This window comes from Anarhichas minor, unplaced genomic scaffold (assembly GCF_050575085.1).
Source record: "Anarhichas minor isolate MPS153535 unplaced genomic scaffold, ASM5057508v1 ptg000040l, whole genome shotgun sequence".
NCBI classification, from domain to species: domain Eukaryota; kingdom Metazoa; phylum Chordata; class Actinopteri; order Perciformes; family Anarhichadidae; genus Anarhichas; species Anarhichas minor.
In genome coordinates this window covers 6,763,775-6,782,806 of record NW_027466486.1, presented here as the reverse complement: position 1 = coordinate 6,782,806, position 19,032 = coordinate 6,763,775, and the positions used below count along the sequence as shown (strand labels likewise).

Here is a 19,032-nt window from a genome sequence, read left to right as displayed (position 1 = left end):
AGCAATTAAAGAACAACCAAGAAAAGCGATGTTATTAATTATTACAAACAATCCAAAAAGAATCAGAAAAGGAGCGAAGAAAAGACACGAAAGACCCAAGGGAGCTCATGTTCACCGGGTCTAATCTCTCGGATGCAGGTGTCACATTCCGGCTGTCCATCGAGCTGAGACAGATGAAGTGTTGCTGCACATTTACAGAACAGTACACACAGACAGTGAGCCAACCCGTGACAAGGAGAGAACGGAGGTCCAGCACTGGAGCCAGACCAACGAGTATGAAGGGTATGTTAGGGTACGGCCGGAGGAAAGACGTGTGACGCTAAGAGAAGGATTACAGCTGAGGAGCACGCACACTGTGACCACAAGGTGGCAGCCAAGCACAAAAATACAACACTTCACGGGCAATGAATTGACTTAGCAGTCAACAAGAAAGAAATACATTGTTGGTGAAATAAAGACCGGGAGGAGTTTTGATAGATACGATGCTAGATTGCTTGTGTCCTACCTGCAGGTAGCGCGCCTGGTGAGCAGAGAGGGCCCCTCCCAGAGGAACCACCACTTTGTCCACGCTGCGCTGGTGGGAATGGGCCCGGACGTCCGGGCTCTCTTCTGAACGCAGCTCAATGTGCGAGATGAGCAAATTAGAGATCACCGACTGCACCGACTGCAGGGAGGGAGTGAGAGAGGAGACAGTTTGAATCGTATATACAGTAGAATAGTGAGACGGAGGATTTGCATTATTTGGTCACATTAGGCCAGAGAGACAACGGTTGGACACAGATGCAGTTTATTGTTCTTACCTTTGAATCCCCTCCTGGAGTTGCACTGAGGGCCAGGATGCGGAGCTGCACAGTCTGGCTGCAGAGCTGTCTGATCACCTGAGTAACAGAAAGATAGTACACAACATAGTTAGAACAGTTTAGTGACTAAAGGTGTAAGAACGCAAACCTAAAGAGGCCCGTGATCGGAAATAGGAGTGAGAGATAAGTTAAAAGCCTCGGTAACCGTCAACTAGTAAAGTACATTTACTCACGTACTGTACTCAAGTACAGTTTTGTGGTACTTGGTACTTCTAGTCTTCCATTTTTTGCAACTTCATACTTCTACTCCACTACACTTTGGAAGCAATTATTGTACTTTTTAATGAACTATACTTCTTTGGTTAGTTTTCAGATTTAGATTAATACAAAATAAAAATGTTTTATTATAGATAAAACTACCTGGCAGTATATGAAGTAAATAAACCAGCTCCGGCTTCATCAGTTACAATATTAAAGTGATAAAACCTGAATGCATCAATAATTATAATATAATATAATATAGTACTTTTGAAGACAGGACTTTTACTTCAGAGTATTTCTGCACTCTGGTATTAGTACTTTTACTTAAGATGAGTACTTCTTCCCCCACTCATCACTATCGATGTAATAAAATAAATGAAGTAACTTGTTAGGCAAAATAACCAGATATGAATGTTCAATTTAGCTAGTGAATAAAATACTTGACAAATAAAAGTACTTCATTACATTAAAGCAAAATATACTATAAAATGTCCATGAGCATGTCTGCCCACAATGGTTTTGTAGTACAACCAGACATACTATAGGGAAAGCTTCCTTGGTACGCTATTTTGTCACATAACTCAAAGGAAATAAATTAACAAAAAATGAATAAAGTTTCAAACTGCTGTCAAGACGGCCTCCATTGTCTACAACAATGTTTCAAGAGTGAGTGCTACTTCGTGAGAACATCTTTTGGATGGATTATCGCTTTAAAAAGTCACTTTATTGCAGGTTCACAAGCAGAATTGGACATGGCAAGAAAAATATAACCTGAAAACATGACACGCTGTAATCATTAGTCGCAGGTTGATCTACCTGACAGTAGGCATGGTTGCCCAGCGCCTTGTGGGCTTCGTCGATCACCACACACTTGACCTGCTGGGCCGGACAGGTGTCTCTGGACAGATCGTTCACCATGACCTGAGGGGTGAGGAAGAAGACGCGCTTGGTCCTCCACACCTCCTGTCTACGATTTGCCGCCGTGGAGCCTGCAGATAGGGGAGACAGACTCTCGTTAATAAAAGGGCTAAAAAGAAGAAAGATGGGTGTCACAGTTGTTGTGCCGTGATTGTTACCCGTCAGCTCGGCCATGTGTGCCTGTGGGATCCCCATCACGTTGTAACAGGCCTCGATCTGTTGTGCCACCAGAGGTTTGGTGGGAGCCATGAATACGATCTTCCCCGATGGATACCAGCGGTAGAAGTTGTACATGACCACAGAGGCGATAAAGGTCTTTCCCAGACCCGTGGGGAGGCACACCAGTGTGTTCTGGAAGAGAGCAGCCTCTGACATCTTCATCTGGTACTCCCTGATGGGATAGTTGGTGGGGTAAATCCACACCTTAGCCGAGGAGCTGTCGAAGCCAGGGAGGTCTGGATAGGTTTGCCCAGCTGACGGGACGGGAGAGAGGGCAGTGCTCTCTGTTCCTTCAGGGTTGTCATGTTGAAAACAGTTTGCATTATCAAGTCCTAGGCTCTTTTCAGCCTCATAAACAGCGACCAACATCAGATCATCATCTTCATCTTCATACAAAGGTCCAGGGTCCCCTGTCCTCCCCGGGTTCACTGTTGACCCCTGACCTATGTGAGCCCACAGAGGATTTTGAGGAAGGTGAGTTGTAACGTTAGCTACCTGCGCAGTGCTGCTCGGGGTTGTTGCTCTGCGCCGTGCAGCGGCTTTCTTGCCATCTATTTTCGGTTGAAGAACTTTGTTTTGAGAGACGGGTGCACCCCAAGTCTGGAACAACGTCCTCTGATTTGAACCACTACTCATTTTCCATTAGTTGTGGCGGAAGAAATGTGAGGAAAAAGTGCCCCCGGCACGAGCAGCAACATTGTAACCTGACCGCCGGTATAAAAACAATGGGTCACTTCCGCCCACGTTTTACCAAAATAAGACACCACATATATAACGACGGTTTTACTCCAGAGTGATTTCGATCATTTAAATACAGTTTCAATGATGACACAATCTCTGTATTGTATGCACGTCAACATACCAAGCTAAGAGCTAAATTAGTTACATTTAACGAGGAGGCTTTTATTTTGTTGTGTGTGACACCGGAACAACATCAAAAGTTTGAGCTCGTCTCCCGCGCTCTTCCAGAGTAAACGCTGTCACGTTACCATAGCAATGGACAGAAGCAAGTGGGAGAAGACACTCACCTGCTTTCAGGTAATTTATACCTTTATACCTAAAGTTAATAAAGTGAGTTGTTTGTTTGTTTGCTAGTTCGGGCTGTTTAGCTTGTTTGCTAACTCTGGAAAACAGCTGCTAACAGTAAAACGTTGCTATTGTTTTTAGCATTGACGTTAGCAGTAGGTGGGCTAGCAGGGACACGTCGCCGTTACTTGTAACGTTAGTTAGTTAACATTACTTTAACTCTCCTCTCTTCGGTAGGCATCTGCGCGTGGATACTTGGTGCGAGACGAAGTCCGTCGTACGCGAGAAGACTTTGAGGACATCGTGAGAGAGATTGATGGAGGCTTGACCCACGTGGAGTGGAAGGAGACGGTCATCGCTATCCCCCACTTCACAGACAATGTAGGCAGCTTTAACCGGAAGTTTGTAAATCATCTTATCGGTGCCTCGCTCTCTCTCTCATGCATGTGCTCGTGCATCTTCAGGAGGGCCCATTTCTACGAACCAGCAGCTCTGCAAGCAAACCTTCAAATGCATCGTCACCCTCATTATCATCATCATCATCATCATCATCAGCGGAGAGAGGAGATCCTCGTGTCCTCCAGGAGAGGATAGAAGCAGAGAGAGATGATTGCGATGCTACAGCTGCTGCAGTGAGACAGAAAGAAAGCACCGAGTTGGAGAAAGATGGAGACTCCACCACTGTGTGGAGCAGTTTGGAGCTGGACATGAACTATGGTGACTCTCACAAAGGTGAGCACTGTGCACAGCAGTAGTAGTTTATTAATGAAATGAGATTGCTTACTCTCCATTTTTCATTATTCATTCATATCAGAGGTAGATTGCCTGCTATGTTGGGCTTCAACGAACAATTAGTTTCACAATCACAATTTCCAAGCACTCAATGAGATGCTTTTAAAAAAAATGTTTTTATTGTTTTTTGAATATGCAATTTGCAATTATATGATACTGGAAAGTAGAATTGGAAAAGCTGTAAATGGCAAATGTTGAGTGATGAATCAGTGAATTGTTCAAGCACCAGTCTTGTTGTGTAAACACTGTGAACAATATCCATCTAGTTGATGATGGAATACAGAGGCTCTGGTTTGCTTAAAATAGATTTTAAAAAACTGTTTTACTTATTTAAAACAGGGATCTGCTTCAAAGCCTTTAAATTAACTTTAAAGAGGAGCAATATCATTGCAAAGAAGTTCATTAATTTCACCACATTTTGAGGGTTTTCAATGAAGAATAACCAAAAAGAGAAGTAAAAAGAGAATCTGTGTGTACAGGATTAAGGAAAAGTTGGACTTTTGTGTAAAACACATGTTGTGATTGCAAACCGATTCTCCTCCTGTAGAGTAGATGCCTTATCAGTCATGTTGAATTTGCCATCCTTCCTTCAGCTCCCCGGCAGTCCTGTGCCCCAGAGGCCCTGCGTCTGCACAGAAACACCCTGACCATGGAGCTGGTCTGGCTACAACAGGCCATTGGCAGCAGGAAGAAGGTGAGACGGAGGAAGTGATTGGTTCCCTGCATTTATTCAGCAGCGGCGGTCTCCTGCTGTAAGAAAATTGCCTCTCCTTCAAGACATAATTTATTCAGTGACCTCAAAAAGAAGTCAGTACTGTCGTTCCAAGAAGCATCCGAAAAAATGCCTACATTGTAGGTATCCGTGAATAATAACCAGTCGCTACTTATTGAACAGCTATGTACATGATTCAGCCTGTTTTTCTTTTTATTAAGTGCATACATCTGTCATGCTGTTCCTTAGCATATTCAGCAGCCTGCACCCTTTGCACACAGACTGTGTACCAATTGAATCCCTTAATTTATCTTACAACAAAATGTTTTCATGAATCCTACATCACTGCTCCCACGTAGCACCCTGCAGCTCCAGGGGGTGGAAAGGTGCCAAGATGTGGATTCATGTGCACGAAGAACACTTAATGTAAAGAAATGCAGCTGATGTCAGAGAAAGCAGGATTTACTCAAACTTTTTCATGAAAGTTTTTCCCTTCTCTCTTCTACAGTACTTGTCACTGAAGGACAGGCTGAGCGTATCCTGACGGCAGCAGTGATGTGAACTGGACTCGATAATGTGGGACTGAAGGCCTGACTGCTGTTAACTGAACTTTTATACATCAACAAAGACGCCGTAAATAGATTGCTTTCAGTGGTATTCATCATGTGTTTGACAAAAAGCTGTACATTGTATATATTATTTGCTAATTTAATAACTGAATAAATTGTATTTTTCTAAAAAAAAAAAAAAAAAGTCTCCTTTCTGCTGTTGTTTGCTGATATTGCGTCATACGGTAGTTACTGCTGTGTGGGACGGCTCATTCAGGGGAGAGATCCTCGGCTCGGGACAATGCATGGTGTGACTCAAAGAAGCTCCAATTTCCTACAAATATTCACAAGTCTCCTATGAAGCTGCTGTTGTCTTTTGGTATTATTGTCTTGATAGAGCACCCACAGGGGGAAGCTTTTAAATACAAAAAAAACAGAATAAAAATTGCAGCCCTGCTCCTAAAATTTCAATGTTCTTAAGAGGTTTTCAGTAATGGTTTTATCACCTGCTGGTTCTTGCACTTGCTGGGTAATTCTAATATGCATGACATATTTTTGCAATTATTTTTTGGGAAAATACAGACAACTGGGTTAAGAGGTTATCTTATTGATTCAGCTCACAACACAGTGACCCACTCGTTCTCTGCTCCTCCCGTCCGTCTCTTTTGTTGTGGTTGCTGCCGATGGTTTGGCCCACAAAGCCAGTCATTGCTGGCCACGCTGCCATAGCAACCAGGAAATACTCACCGCCGTCAGTGGAGTAGTGTGTGTGTGTGTGTGTGTGTGTGTGTTAGGGGGATAGATAGAGCAGAACGTGGTGAGCCGGAGTCCAGACGGACCACAACAACGCAGGGGACTGATTTTCACCTTTGCCTTCAAATTCTACGATTTCCTCGCTTCGTCGTCCACTAAGGCTTGTGAGTCACTGAGTATTGTATTAATGTGTGACTTGAAGAATGTGGCATGTGAATGTGTCTGGTGCATGAAGATGGTCGGTAACTGCCACTCCAGGCTCAGTGAGTGAACTTACATGCATGTGGGAGAGAATGATAAGGTATGTGGATTCAAAAAAACAGCCTTTTTAAAACTGTGTCTGTGACTAACAGCCGGCTCATAGATGGCTGCCACCACCGCAGCCACGACTCCCCTGCCTCCAGTGAAGAGCGTGGTGGTGTATAAGAATGGAGACCCCTTCTACAGCGGACGGAGGTTCGTGGTCAACCAGAGGCAGGTGGCCACCATGGAGGCCTTTCTCACTGAGGTGACCCAGGCCGTCGGGGCTCCACTCGCTGTCAGGACTCTGTACACCCCCAGACAGGGCCACAGGGTCACAGACCTCCAGGGCCTTCAGACAGGAGCCCAGTATGTTGCTGCTGGCTTTGAAAGGTTCAAGAAACTAGAGTGAGTAGGCCTACAATAACTACTTACTGTGAAATCAATTTAATGTAGCAGACGTCTGTCTCTAAGATGAAATGAATTTAGAATGAATACTTTTTGGTGTTTGGAAAAGAGGTGTGAATATATATATATATATATATTTTCTTTTATCGTATCTGTTGTTTTGATGTTTAGTTACTCGAACGCCAGAACGAAAAAGCAGCCTGCTGCCCGTGAAGAAACCCAGGTAGGCTTTTATTCTGTCATGTGTCTTGCTTTCAAGGCTAACAGCACAGTCCATCACTGATTAATCAGTCTAACCAGGAGGAATGCATCACCATGCAGGCTGCACTGTACTCAAATCAGTTTCATCTATTTGAACTTCTGCCAAATCAAATGTGAAAATGTGTACAGGACTTCCCATTATCGAGACAAGCTCTCATTTGCCTCTAAATGTGAGCACACATCGTTGTGTTAGCGGTAGTTAGATTAGGACCAGCCTTTGTGCTGACCGTCTCATTGATGTCACTGCTGTGTAAATTACAGGAAACAATCGTGTAATGATTGTGCTGTTCATCGACTTGCGGGGCGCCCTTTTAAAGGTCTTGTGTGACATTAGATTCAGTAGTTACCGCTGGATATTGTCGCAGATCAGGAATTCCCAGAGTATCAGAGGTTATGATCATTTCCACCGAGAAAATACTCTGAATGAATCTGAAGTCTTTTCTCTTTTGCTTGTTTAATGATGATGGTGATGGTAGTATCATGCAGGCAGGTGCTCTCTTAACATTCACTCAAAAATAGATTTGAAACAAGTACGCACACAAACACTCACGCTGACAAGTGCTGGCTTTGTGTTCTGGCCAGCTAGCAGGAGGTGACCGCTTGGTTTTTCAGACGCAGAGTGTGCCCTCAGTCTTAAGAAATCAGTCTTACTTTTCTGAAAAACATGAAAGGAGCGGAGAGTAATTGTGTGTGCCTTGGGTGTCTGCCATTTTGCTTCTTTGGTTTTAAAGTCTTACATGCCTGTGTTGTGGTTGCTGTGGAGCAATGCAGGAAGTGTGTCCGTGAGTGAGTTGTGTTTGATCCCGCTGGTGGAACAAAGAGTAATGCTTCCACGCGGTGTTATCGGGGCTATGTGCTTGTCCGGACGGGCCTAATGCCCATTTCCACCGCCCCCACGTCTCCTTCTCTGCTCGGAGACACTGTAAATGCATTAAACGGCTGCCACTTCAGAGTAAAAACAATAAGGGAAGATTATCAATGTCTGGTTTGTTCTGAGCTGATTGATTTAGTCCAGCTGGCAGACACGGATATCGGCTTCAGAGGTCATTGATATGGGACGACATGGGCTTCGACAGGAGCCTTCAGATCAGACTGTGAATGTGCGATTGAAGGAGTCTTGGAGCGACGTTTGTCTCCTTGGCTGCAGCACTTGAGCCGACATGAGCGGAATAGTTAGTCAGTCATTACACATTTAGGATGACTGATTTTTCTGTGATGGACGTGCAGTGTAATTGATGTGCACGACATGAATGATGTAAAACTGATTTTGTAATTTCTCTGAGAAAATGCCAGCATTATAATGTTTTGCAGTACCACGCATGTGATTTCTTTGAATTATCGTCTGCAGGCCAAAGTAACCCAGAGGCCAAATGTTTCAGCCAAATGGAGGAAGTTTATACCTCTGCCTTGCATTTTACAGTGAGTTGGACAAACTATGAAAACACACACACAATGAATTACTGTGTTTTACAATTTTCCCTTTTTAACCATGCTAGCTGCATGACTGTTGGGATGCAATGTCAGTCCACCGACAGAGGAGCTCTCAGAGGATGAATCCTTTTTTTTTCATGTTCCCCTCGGGATGAATTGTAATAACTTCGTAAAAATAACTCTGACTTTTCATTTAGTGCCACAACATGAGATCAAAGTTTTTATTTGTCCAGGGAAGTTTTTCAATAAAAAGACTTTATCTCTGGAAGATGAAGATGCCCTACTCAAGTCCCAAAGCTTTGCCTGAACTTTAGAGTGCATTTCTTCTCAGAATAAGGATTGTAGATTTTTTCCTCCATCTCTTACATTGGTATAGCATTAGTATAGTATCTTGTCATGGCCACTATAGACAGAAGGAGGTGTTTCATTGTACATATGGGCTTGAAATGTAAAAAAACGACCCTTTCTGTACAGCGTTTTCCGCAATGGAGATCTCCTGTGTCCACCATTCCGGTTCATCATTCCTCGGAGCATGCAGCAGGACCTGGAGAAGATCCTGAGTCTGATCACAGAGAAGGTCAGCCTACGAACCGGAGCTGTGCGCAGGTCAGTGGCACTTGACAGATAGTCACATACACATGTGCACTCTGTGGAATACAAATAGAGGAGGCGAAATCTCACCCCTAACTCCTGTGCTCTATCAGGCTGTGCTCTTTGGAAGGAGCGACTGTGTCCTCAGCTGTGGAGCTGGAGACAGGCCACTGCTATGTTGCTGTGGGAACCGAGAGGTTCAAGAAACTTCCGTATGTGGAGCTGTTGGTTTCAAAAGCCACAGAGAGGTATTGTTGTCCACGGCCCTTTGTGAGCGTCTGTAAAGACGTGTGTTTGTGTGCTTCGTTGCTGGCTGCTCTGCACTCTAAAATGAAATGATTGTCAGACAAGACGGAACATGAACAAAAACATCTTTTCACATGAAAGTGGCTTTCTTTATTTTGTAGATATAACCAAGGAAAGAGAAGGCTAAGGAGAAATGAGGTACCTTTAGTTAATAATGTAATTTTCCCATCCCCATGTCTTAAAATAGTCTGCAGTTCATTTGCAACATGTGTCAGGTGAGAGCAACATGCTGTCTTGTATACGTCTTGTGTGTTTCTCTCAGGACAGGAAAGCAAGGAGCGGTCCAGAAGACCAGTACAGTGACTCACTCCTCGACTCCCCAGAGGTGAGAAACAACCCCCTCCTCTGTCTAACACTACAAGAGCCATATATAGAGACGGTTCATTTGTTTGGCATATTCTGCCCAACACATTCAATGCACCAGTGAGACAAACTGTGCAGAGGGTATTTTGTGCCCGTCCATGATATTATATTTATTCAGTCGCATTCCATGAATTTCAGTCAGATGGCCGGAGGGTGAAGTCGACGGGAGATGAAGCTGCAGCTCCAGCAGCCGCACAGCAGACGAGCAGGAGAGAGGCCGCAGACGAGACCTCCGCGTTCTTCGCCAGGCCGGTCAAGATCCGCAACTACAGGGGACAGCCAAGACCACCACCCAGCCATGGATCTGGTTGGACTCCCCATCTTTATACTTCTGATTTTAAATCTAACTTCTTCACATTCACAATGAGTGTGAGGCATTGTGTGTTAATCGTTATATCAGCAGCGTTCTGATTTCTGTTCATTCCAGTCCAGCCCAGCGTGTTTAAACGAGCAGCACGGAAGAGAAGAGAGGAGGTACGAGGGGCCGAGGAGGTGCACGAGGATGAAAACACAGCTACAGAGCTGCCTGTTGACCAGGTTTGCTTTAACTCACGTGTCGTTTCGGCCTTATAGCCACACAGTGCGACGCGTGAATTGAATGGCAAAAATATCAGTGAAGGAGGTTGAATTAATTGCTGAAAATATGTTCAAAGCAGAGGTTTTTCTAAACCCGTCTCTCTCATGTTTGTCTAAAGAGAGCTGCAGAGATAGTGGAGGATGAGGAATCAAACAGCCGAAACACACAGCAGGTAAACCAAACAATCCTTTCATGTTCCAAGTGACTTTATTAGCTTCTTATCTAAGTGGAGATGTTTACATTCACTCTTAAAGTACAATGTAAGGACAATTTCTCTACAAAGTGGAAATAAATTGAGGGTATAAATTGGAAAAGACATGGATCCATGATGATTAATTGATGTATCCATGCATTATGGTGCCCTTTGTAAATTACAGTCAACAGTTAAAATATGAATATGTGACACATGATACTTTATTCTGCATGTGGGAAAAAAAAATCACATAAATCCTTATTTGTTTCTCTCAAGAGACATTCACAAATTATAGAGAGTGAGCAGCACAATGGGAGCGAACACCCACACAAACACAATCGAAAACAGGTACAGTATACATTTGAGTGGGTGTTTACGTGTCTCAATAGAAAAATGTTTAGTTTTTTTCTAAATGGGTTCACAACAATATATATTATTTTCCTGTAACAGACTCCGTCATCTGAACAAGATGGTGTTAAACAGACAGAACATTCTGCTACGACTGAGGAGTCTGCTGCTGAAGCACTGGTATACCAATGCACACACACTGCCGTCAGCTTCCATTCAGACGTACATGGACACACAAACTAGTCAGAATTCAATGCGTGTCTCATTTCAAAAGGAGCCTGAGCCGAAGCAGACGTCTTCAAAGTCAAGGCCTTCGTCATCAGCCTCTCAGCCACAGAGCGGGGAAGAAAAGGCAAGTGTACTTACCTCGCAGCCTATTGACCAGGCCCAATGAGAACTTGTGCTTGATTGCTTTTTTCTTTTTCTGTTTTAAATAATCTGCTTGAACAGGAGAGCCTACAGACCCATCATCAGGAGGACTAGTGAATAACGAGCACGGAGGATTCATCAAAGAGGTCACATCATCATAACAGCAGATGACTTATGCGGCTGAATGAATGGTTTGATTAAATTGGTAATACTTTGACTGTGGTGCTGAAACAAGCAACATCATTAATTTATGTTGTTTTCTTTTTGAAAAAGTAAGAGTCAAAAATGTAAAGAGGCTCAGACATCATTAGAACAAAGACTACAAAAGAGGGACGCACTATCATGAGTTCTAGTTCAATAGTCAGTCAAAACTGTACTTTTATGACATAGGACACGGGTCATTCTGATGCAGATAGTGTGTAGCTGTTCAATGATGCAGTTCATTCCATATACAATATGTACACAAGAAACAATATTTTTGGTACATTTTAAGCCTGAATGTATTTCTGATCTGCAGAAATCAGTGACGGAGATCATCGTGTTTTTTCCAACAATTTATTAATAAAATATCAGCCACATCACAAGCTGAATAGATGCAACAATAACAAAGTCGTTTGTACAGTGTTTTGTGTATACTGTGACAATAAAAATAAAAAATATATATATTACTATGTACATTTCCGTTATTCCTGAAATCTGTACAACTTGTTCAGACACATTTACAGTGAACACAGGCAGCCGCAGTAAAATGTCCTCGTTACACCAAGAAGTTACATCACATTGGTCCATTTTAAGCCCCAGCCTTATTTGTATGTGGCCTCCATAGCATTTATGCAGCTGCCAGTCACATGGCGGGGCTTAAAAGTTAACAGCCACCAACTTCTATGCAAACACCGTAAATCTAGTCTGGCCTTGAGGTGAACCCGACACGAACCCACTTCCCGTTCAACTTGGTGTGAGGGTTTCTGGACAGGTCTTTAGAAGCTCATGTTGACTTAATGTAGACACAATTCTCTCACCAGAGCCGTTAAGAGTCACTGTCTGAATCTAAATGGCCCCCCTCTAGTCCTGATCCAACTCTGCTTCGGCCATCTTCCCTCCCTGGCTGAGGAATCACTTCAACGTACAGGAGAGTTTGTTTCAATCCTCATCTCCGTTAGTGTGCAGCCTGCGTGATATTCTGCTTCTCAGCGTCTTTGCCATCAATGGAGCTTATGACACACAGAGTGATGCCCGCCATGGTGAGGAACATTCCTGCCACAGCCTCTGCAGAGAGAGAGAGAGAGGAGCGTGGGGTAGGACATGAAGGAAAAATCAGAACACAACCAGTACAGTATTTTTTCAAGCAGATGAGGGAATTAACTGCTCAGTGATGTCTTGGCATGCCACTGCCAGTCAAGTAACGTTGAGCTAATGTTACTTGAGTCTTGCTGATGCGATATCTCCGAACATGTTTGACTCTAAAGCTTGTAGCATTCCCAGATTTGTCCTTGTGGGTTATCAGCATCACTTGCTGTGTGTGACAAGCTAGTGTATGCAAATGAGTCACTTACGTTTGCCTCCAAACTCTTCACCCAGTAACTTGCCAGTGAACAGAGTGCAAAGGAAGGTGAGAGAGTTGGCCACAGGAACAGCCAGCGATAACTCTGCAGAAGAGAAGTGGCGAGAACTGGATATAATATTCTGCTACCAAAAAATAAACTAGTTAGTTGCAGCACTGGGTCAGTTAAACGGATTTGTTTGAACTTTCATGGCACGTAAACTAATGTTTACACAGAATGTATGCATCTCTATCGTTCTCCCGCAATGATGATTAATGATGATATATTTTAGGAAGTTATGCAGAACGAAGAGGTAACATTTTAGTGCTAGTTTAGAAAACATGTTTATTAGTTTATCTCAGTAAGAGTTAAAATGCTCTGTCTGTTTTTGTAGGCTGTTATTGTGCATGCTAGCTCGCCGGGATGATTTACTGGCATCATCAGATTGTCGTGAGGTGTGTGTGTGTGTGTGTGTGTGTGTCTCACCTGTGGTGGAAAGTGTATAATAGTAGACCAAAGAGCCACTCTGGTTCAGGAGAAATGGGACCAGGTACTGTGGAGAAAGAAGCTCAATTAAACTAATTGTAAGGGAAAAAGTCAGAATTTCAAAACATGCACACTGGCAAACAAAATAACTGATCTCAGGGTTTACCTTGAGGTTTAGGAAAAGAAACTTGACCTCAGCCAGGAGCTGAGAGACTCTGTTGTTGTGTTGCACGTGTTCAATCCCCTCCGTGCCTCTCTTCAGGAAGGGGTTGGTGCAGCCCCACAGCACCGACACCAGCAGGAGGCTCAGCAGCTCCACTGCAATACACAACAATCACACACAATCACCACGTCGCAGAATACCCGGTAGTGCAGTTAGCACCCTTGCTACAAACGTCTTATATACAGCCTATGATGCTAACGCTAGCTTACTTCCTTAGCGTTAGCTCTAATGTGTTAGCTATGTTTGGCTCAGTCCTGTTATTATTCAAGCTTAAGAGGAATTGATGCTTAAGACTTATATATTCGGTCTCAAAATACAAAAAATACTTGGCAAATGTTGTGATTTTAGAGAGTAAATCGGCTTGTTGGGACACTCACCTACGGTCACCATTGTAATGTAGACGTTCACCGTCAAGGCGCATTCAAGACTGCTCAGTTTTTAGTGAACATTACGTAAATGGCCAGATTAATAAATAGTTTCAAACCTATTCATTTATTCACTTACCTAACCTGGAACCATTTATTTATAGAGTTTTATCAGAGTTGAAAATGTATTAAATAAAGCACCGGACGATTTTGTGTGATGACTCTTTGTTAATGATTCTTGTTCATTTTGCAACGTTTCTTGTCACCTTGAATGCCGCTTAGGGTTTTTTATGTTATGGTACCAAAAGGTACCAAACGAGGGCGCGATAACTAACAATAACTCAACAACACCATAACATGCAACATACACCTCACTCCTCTTTTCTTTTCACTCTTTTGAGGTTTCATATGATTTCATCATATCATTTTGTCCTCTGTACAAATGACACTTCATTTTAACAAACAGGTCTGCCACAATTACAAATATTATATTTTATTTTCATCTCATTTCATTTAAAGAACCACAAACAATACAAATACAGAGAGCAATGAAAATAAAGTGCAAAATCATTTGGCGTCAAACTAAAAAAGGCTTTACATCACCGTGTTAAGCTGACACCCAGATGTCTCAAAATATCTCTATGGTCTCTTTGTTATACAAAGTACAAATCACACTGACAATTTATAGATTTCTTTAACGAAAACTAATCTGAGAGAATCTGTGACCAGAAGACAAAGACAGTATAATGCAAGGTTAAGCAGAATAAAGTATGCAATATCAACACATTTTTCTCAAACATATTGGTATCCATTACACACTGAGATCTTTCATACTGTCTTTGTCTTCTCTGAAGTCTATACTAATCCTACATTTACTCATGAACCTATGTGGTCATCGTTAATACAGAAATGTACACACTAAAGCGCATTACAGTCTTTACTACACATTTTCTTCATTGTATTAGAAGTGATCTGCAAAGACTACAAGCAGTGAGAAACTTCTGGCATCTATGCTCTGAACACTGACTGTAGGCAAAAAGCAATCTCAGTTTCCAATCATGCAACATCCTTCATGCAATCCACCATGTCTGTTTAAGGTACCATTTTGTTCATGCCTACCACAAGTACATCTCGGTATCGTTGTAGTGACCAGCAGTGGCTCAGTTGGTGGAGATCGACAGTGACGACACTAACGTCCCAGGTCGAGTTTCAACTGGATTCAGTCAGCACACAGCGTATATGGTCTGGGGTGAAGATGACACATCGCTCGGTGCTTGTTGTGAGACTAAAGCACAGTCTTGTTGCTATGTGTTTCCTATTGATGGAGACTCATTTATGGTGATCGTAGTGGATTCACTGATGGTGCTTAACTGCTCTGTGTGGTTTCCCTCCACGCTGTTCAGCTCCCCTCTAGGCAGCTGCAAGTCGCTCTCTGAGACTGGGTTTGAACTGAAGATGCTGCTCGACACAGAGCTGATTCCTATGGGGTTCAGCGGAACGCTGGTGTTAACTGTGGATTGTGACATCTTCGGACGGGGTTTGGAGCCCCCTCTGGCTCCCAGGACCCTGGATTCATGTGTCCGCCTGGCAACAAATAAAAACCATGATGTTACTTCACTCACATGCTATGTAGTAAGCTGTCATTTAGCGAAGTGGCATGTGATGTTCAGTGATTGTTTATCCATAAGTTGTGCTCGGCAGTTGCATAGAAATATGGCAGATATTCCCTCAGACCTTCTAATCTTATTTTGCTAGTCGGGCTATTACTTCAACCAGACACAGTGGTCATATAAAATGACAATAAGAAGACAAATAAGAAAGAAAGGTGTGGGTATTGTTTAGTCAAAACTGAATAAAAGAACCCACTCTTCACTACTGAGTCCCAACCTTTATGGCTTTTGTCCCCTTAAAATGAATGTCTACATGAGAATAGATTCATCATTTCTTACCGCATATCAAGTTTGACATATCTATCAGTTGTGAGCAGTTTCTCCAAAGTGTTTTCTTCTTAAATTGTTTCATTTGAATAACTTTAAGATGACCGAAAGAGTAATAGTAGAAAAGTAAGACTAAATTAATCAAATTTTCTTTACATTCTTTATATAATTTTTGTCATTTGGATTGTCTATACAGTGATTGTATTATATTGGTTATTGTACGTCTAGGGAAAGGAATCCCTCCAAAGTTGCTCCTCCTGAGCTTTCTTCCACTCTTTCCCTGTTAAAGTTATTTTTGGGTGGTTTGTACTTAAGTTTGTACTTATCTGAAGCCAGAGTTAAAGAACAAAGGGTCATTTTCTTTACAGATTGTAAAGCCTCTTGAGGCAAATATGTGATTCATGATATTGGGCTTTATGAATAATATTGACATGACCTGGAGAAGACATAACACTGAATATCTTCCGTCTTGTGGGTCGAGTCTTTATACCGACAAAGTCACGTGAGACCTTGGATGACTCCAAGCTGGGTATAAGTTTGGCCGGCGCAGTCACCCTTGTAGACATGTAGGTGGACCCTCCGTACTGTCCCAGTGGAACCTGGGGAGCTGTTCGGTTCAGCTGCTCTACAGGCGCTTCAGCGGACTGTTCAAGCTAGTCAGACCAGGCAGCAGTTCTCTGGTCTTCGCAGGGACATGCCCCCCACCCCGCAGGCCTAGGGGTCCCACGTTGACCCCCCCCGAGGCCACTTCCAGCCGCCAGCTCACCCCAGTAGCCACCATTGGCCTGAGAGGCCAGTCCACTACCAACGCGACTCTACCCGCTTGCCTTTTGCGGCTGTGTTTCGTGAACTCTAGATTCCGTAGGACTGATCTCAGGGATGACACCCGGAACTTATACTCAACTGGGCTCATCCGAGGTTCGCCAGACGGAAGTTATTGAGTGTTAAGCACTGGCTCTGGCCAAGATTCATAGAACCGTAGTTACATCTGTAACTTTCATTTAAAATCCATTCTTTTATCTCTCAAAACAATTTTTCTGTGACCCCTCAGGTTTATGGTACAACCCCTTGGAGTCCCCAGCACTCATGTTGGCAGCGTAATACTGAATAGTTTTACCTCCTCAGGGTAAACAATTGAAAGTGCAATCAAAGTGGGGAACATCATGGAGAAGGAAACGCCACCGGTTGAATGTGTCCTTTGAAAACTATAGGAATATGTTGATATGTATGATTGTTTTTTTTTTTAGCCTGATGAAAAGATTAGAAACAGCAGCAAGTGCCCAGTGCTCCTTGAAGTGGATAAAAGTAGCATTGTTTACTTCACTGCTCGTGACATTCGCTATCCAGTAATTGTCCTATCAAACAGAAATGAGGCCCTACCTGTTGTACGTCTTCAGGATTATCAGGAGAATGGCGAGAATGACGATGATTCCTAAAACGATGACAGCGATCATTGCCCCCGAACCTGAGACACAGTGAGAATGAGTAATTAACATGTTGAAAGGCTGTTTTCAAGTCAAGTGCGTGTCTTCTAAGATTGCTTCATGCCGTGCAACTCATTCTGTGTATTCTCCAGAAGTAGTTTTTCGTAGCTTAGCGACAGACAAACAGAACAAATATGTCCTATAAAATGCACGGGGGCCACTCCTGTACAAACGATCTAGATTAGACTGCATGACGCAATAGGTTAGTATTAATGAGGCTTGTCTTATCTTTTTCTTATGTTGTAATCACTGCCATAGGGGACACTCAAATCTGATGGTGTCCACAACAAACAATTCATTCACAAGGGCGTGTTTTATCAATATCCAATTCAAGAGGACAAGGAGACAAAGCAGACATGCGGGGACACACACACACACACACGCACACACACACACACACACACACACACACACACACACACACACACACACACACACACACACACATACTTACTCTGGATGAGTATTTGTTCTTTGCTCTTTGTGATGGTGGTTGTGTTTGAAGTAGTGTTGGTCACAGGTGAGACAGTTGAAGCTTGCATCTTCAGCAATAACCTGCACAGAAGGACAAACACACACACACACACACACACACACAAAAACTACTTTAGTCAACTGAATATTCTCTGAAACCATGACTACACAATATTTTTCAAGGTTGAAAGAGTTTTTGCTGCCGTCAATACTACAGATTAAGCGAGGAGACAGGAATAGAATGAGGAGAGAAGATGGGATTTGATGATTAAAATATCAGTGTGATATATTGTTCTTCATAAACAGTGAACAGGTGGCATAGCAGAGGGAGTGCACCAATGAATAATTGTTTTATGAAACAATATAAAACAGATTGGAAAGACGTGATTGAACAGCTTTGTGTTTAATCTTTATCAGCTGTCACACAGCAGGTTCAAATCTTCCATGTCATTTCTTCTAAAGCGTTATGAAAACATTTGTGGTTATAGATGTGCATCATCAGCCACAACACACCAGGAAACCATGTTAAAACAAGTCGGACAAGTACAGAATAGTGCTGCAGTTCTTTTCTTTTGCACTTGAATTCATTGCATATCTTATATTGAGTCAATCCCACATGCACCATCCTGCAGCCATAAATATTGACTTGACCATCAAACTATTGCTGAAAATAGTCCCCACCAAATGCACCATTTGTTTAAGTTAAGTATTTTTCAAAGATTTGCGTCTTTAGGAGAAGCAGATGGATTTGGTGCTGAATGCTGCGTACTGGGTAGGGAAGTTGCAGAGTATTAAAAGACAGACTAACGCACAATGATACCCACAGTCATCACGATGAACCAAATATAAAGCTGCACTAATGTGACGTCTGTTCTGTCAATCATGACTCATTTAGCCCTGCATCGTCAACAATGCATATCCTCAGAGATGTTATGTTGCTTCAAGGCATGCTTCATTGTGTTTTCATTGATGTTAACACACTGTCATTTTGATCTAGTCTATCTCTGTTGTTATGGGTCACGCAGAGATCCTCTGTCATATTTAGCAGGATCCCTGATACCGTTGAGGAAACAGATGTAGGTCAGGCCTGTCCCTGTAACTGATACTTCCTCCTGAGTCCGCATAACACGCCTGCAGACACTTTCAAGTTCCAGAAGAAATACATTATGATTACATGTTGGTTCATTATAATTTCCACTGAGCCTTTGTTCTAGAAATGTCACTCCTACGTCAGGTTCCACATCTACCACACTAGAACAGAACAAGCGTCATGAAGGGAGTTCCTCATCCTCTTTTCACACTGATGACGAAGCCACTGAGTCATTGAAACAGGACTCCAGAGATGTGAATCATTATTACTTAAATGATTCTCTGTAATAGTGTCACCTGATTTGTCAAAGCATATT

The 19,032-nt window shown here is 42.8% G+C and overlaps 5 protein-coding genes across 5 annotated transcripts in view; 2 read left to right on the top strand and 3 right to left on the bottom strand.

Annotated features, from left to right (window-relative positions):
* Window positions 1-2,931, bottom strand: part of fancm (FA complementation group M) — a 31,650-nt gene extending 28,719 nt beyond the window's left edge. The window contains exons 1-4 of the mRNA XM_076108727.1: window positions 2,138-2,931; window positions 1,878-2,050; window positions 801-878; window positions 506-664 (exon numbers count right to left, since the gene is read on the bottom strand). Coding sequence (XP_075964842.1) covers window positions 506-664; window positions 801-878; window positions 1,878-2,050; window positions 2,138-2,834 — 1,107 coding nt within the window. The 5' untranslated portion in view covers window positions 2,835-2,931. The remainder of the gene's footprint in view (window positions 1-505; window positions 665-800; window positions 879-1,877; window positions 2,051-2,137) is intronic.
* A 196-nt stretch (window positions 2,932-3,127) lies between these two features.
* Window positions 3,128-5,650, top strand: iqcc (IQ motif containing C). Its single transcript, XM_076108735.1, has 5 exons — window positions 3,128-3,236; window positions 3,462-3,605; window positions 3,689-3,956; window positions 4,610-4,710; window positions 5,237-5,650. Exons 1-5 carry the CDS (start codon window positions 3,195-3,197, stop codon window positions 5,270-5,272), a joined length of 591 nt encoding a protein of 196 aa, XP_075964850.1. The 5' UTR covers window positions 3,128-3,194; the 3' UTR covers window positions 5,273-5,650.
* A 417-nt stretch (window positions 5,651-6,067) lies between these two features.
* On the top strand, window positions 6,068-11,785 carry dcdc2b (doublecortin domain containing 2B). Its single transcript, XM_076108416.1, has 15 exons — window positions 6,068-6,193; window positions 6,383-6,677; window positions 6,849-6,900; window positions 8,287-8,357; window positions 8,844-8,975; window positions 9,074-9,208; window positions 9,368-9,404; window positions 9,529-9,591; window positions 9,768-9,936; window positions 10,057-10,166; window positions 10,325-10,378; window positions 10,676-10,747; window positions 10,850-10,927; window positions 11,022-11,099; window positions 11,198-11,785. The coding sequence occupies exons 2-15, from the start codon at window positions 6,394-6,396 to the stop codon at window positions 11,228-11,230; spliced, it is 1,368 nt and encodes a 455-aa protein (XP_075964531.1). The 5' UTR covers window positions 6,068-6,193; window positions 6,383-6,393; the 3' UTR covers window positions 11,231-11,785.
* tmem234 (transmembrane protein 234) lies at window positions 11,656-13,780 on the bottom strand. The gene is made up of 5 exons (XM_076108417.1): window positions 13,744-13,780; window positions 13,310-13,461; window positions 13,144-13,210; window positions 12,670-12,762; window positions 11,656-12,382 (listed from the first exon to the last, which is right to left on the bottom strand). The coding sequence occupies exons 1-5, from the start codon at window positions 13,754-13,756 to the stop codon at window positions 12,273-12,275; spliced, it is 435 nt and encodes a 144-aa protein (XP_075964532.1). The 5' UTR covers window positions 13,757-13,780; the 3' UTR covers window positions 11,656-12,272.
* Window positions 13,781-15,035: 1,255 nt separating this feature from the next.
* Window positions 15,036-17,694, bottom strand: ncmap (non-compact myelin associated protein). The gene is made up of 3 exons (XM_076107721.1): window positions 17,607-17,694; window positions 17,049-17,133; window positions 15,036-15,315 (listed from the first exon to the last, which is right to left on the bottom strand). Exons 1-3 carry the CDS (start codon window positions 17,692-17,694, stop codon window positions 15,036-15,038), a joined length of 453 nt encoding a protein of 150 aa, XP_075963836.1.
* Window positions 17,695-19,032: the final 1,338 nt, after the last annotated feature.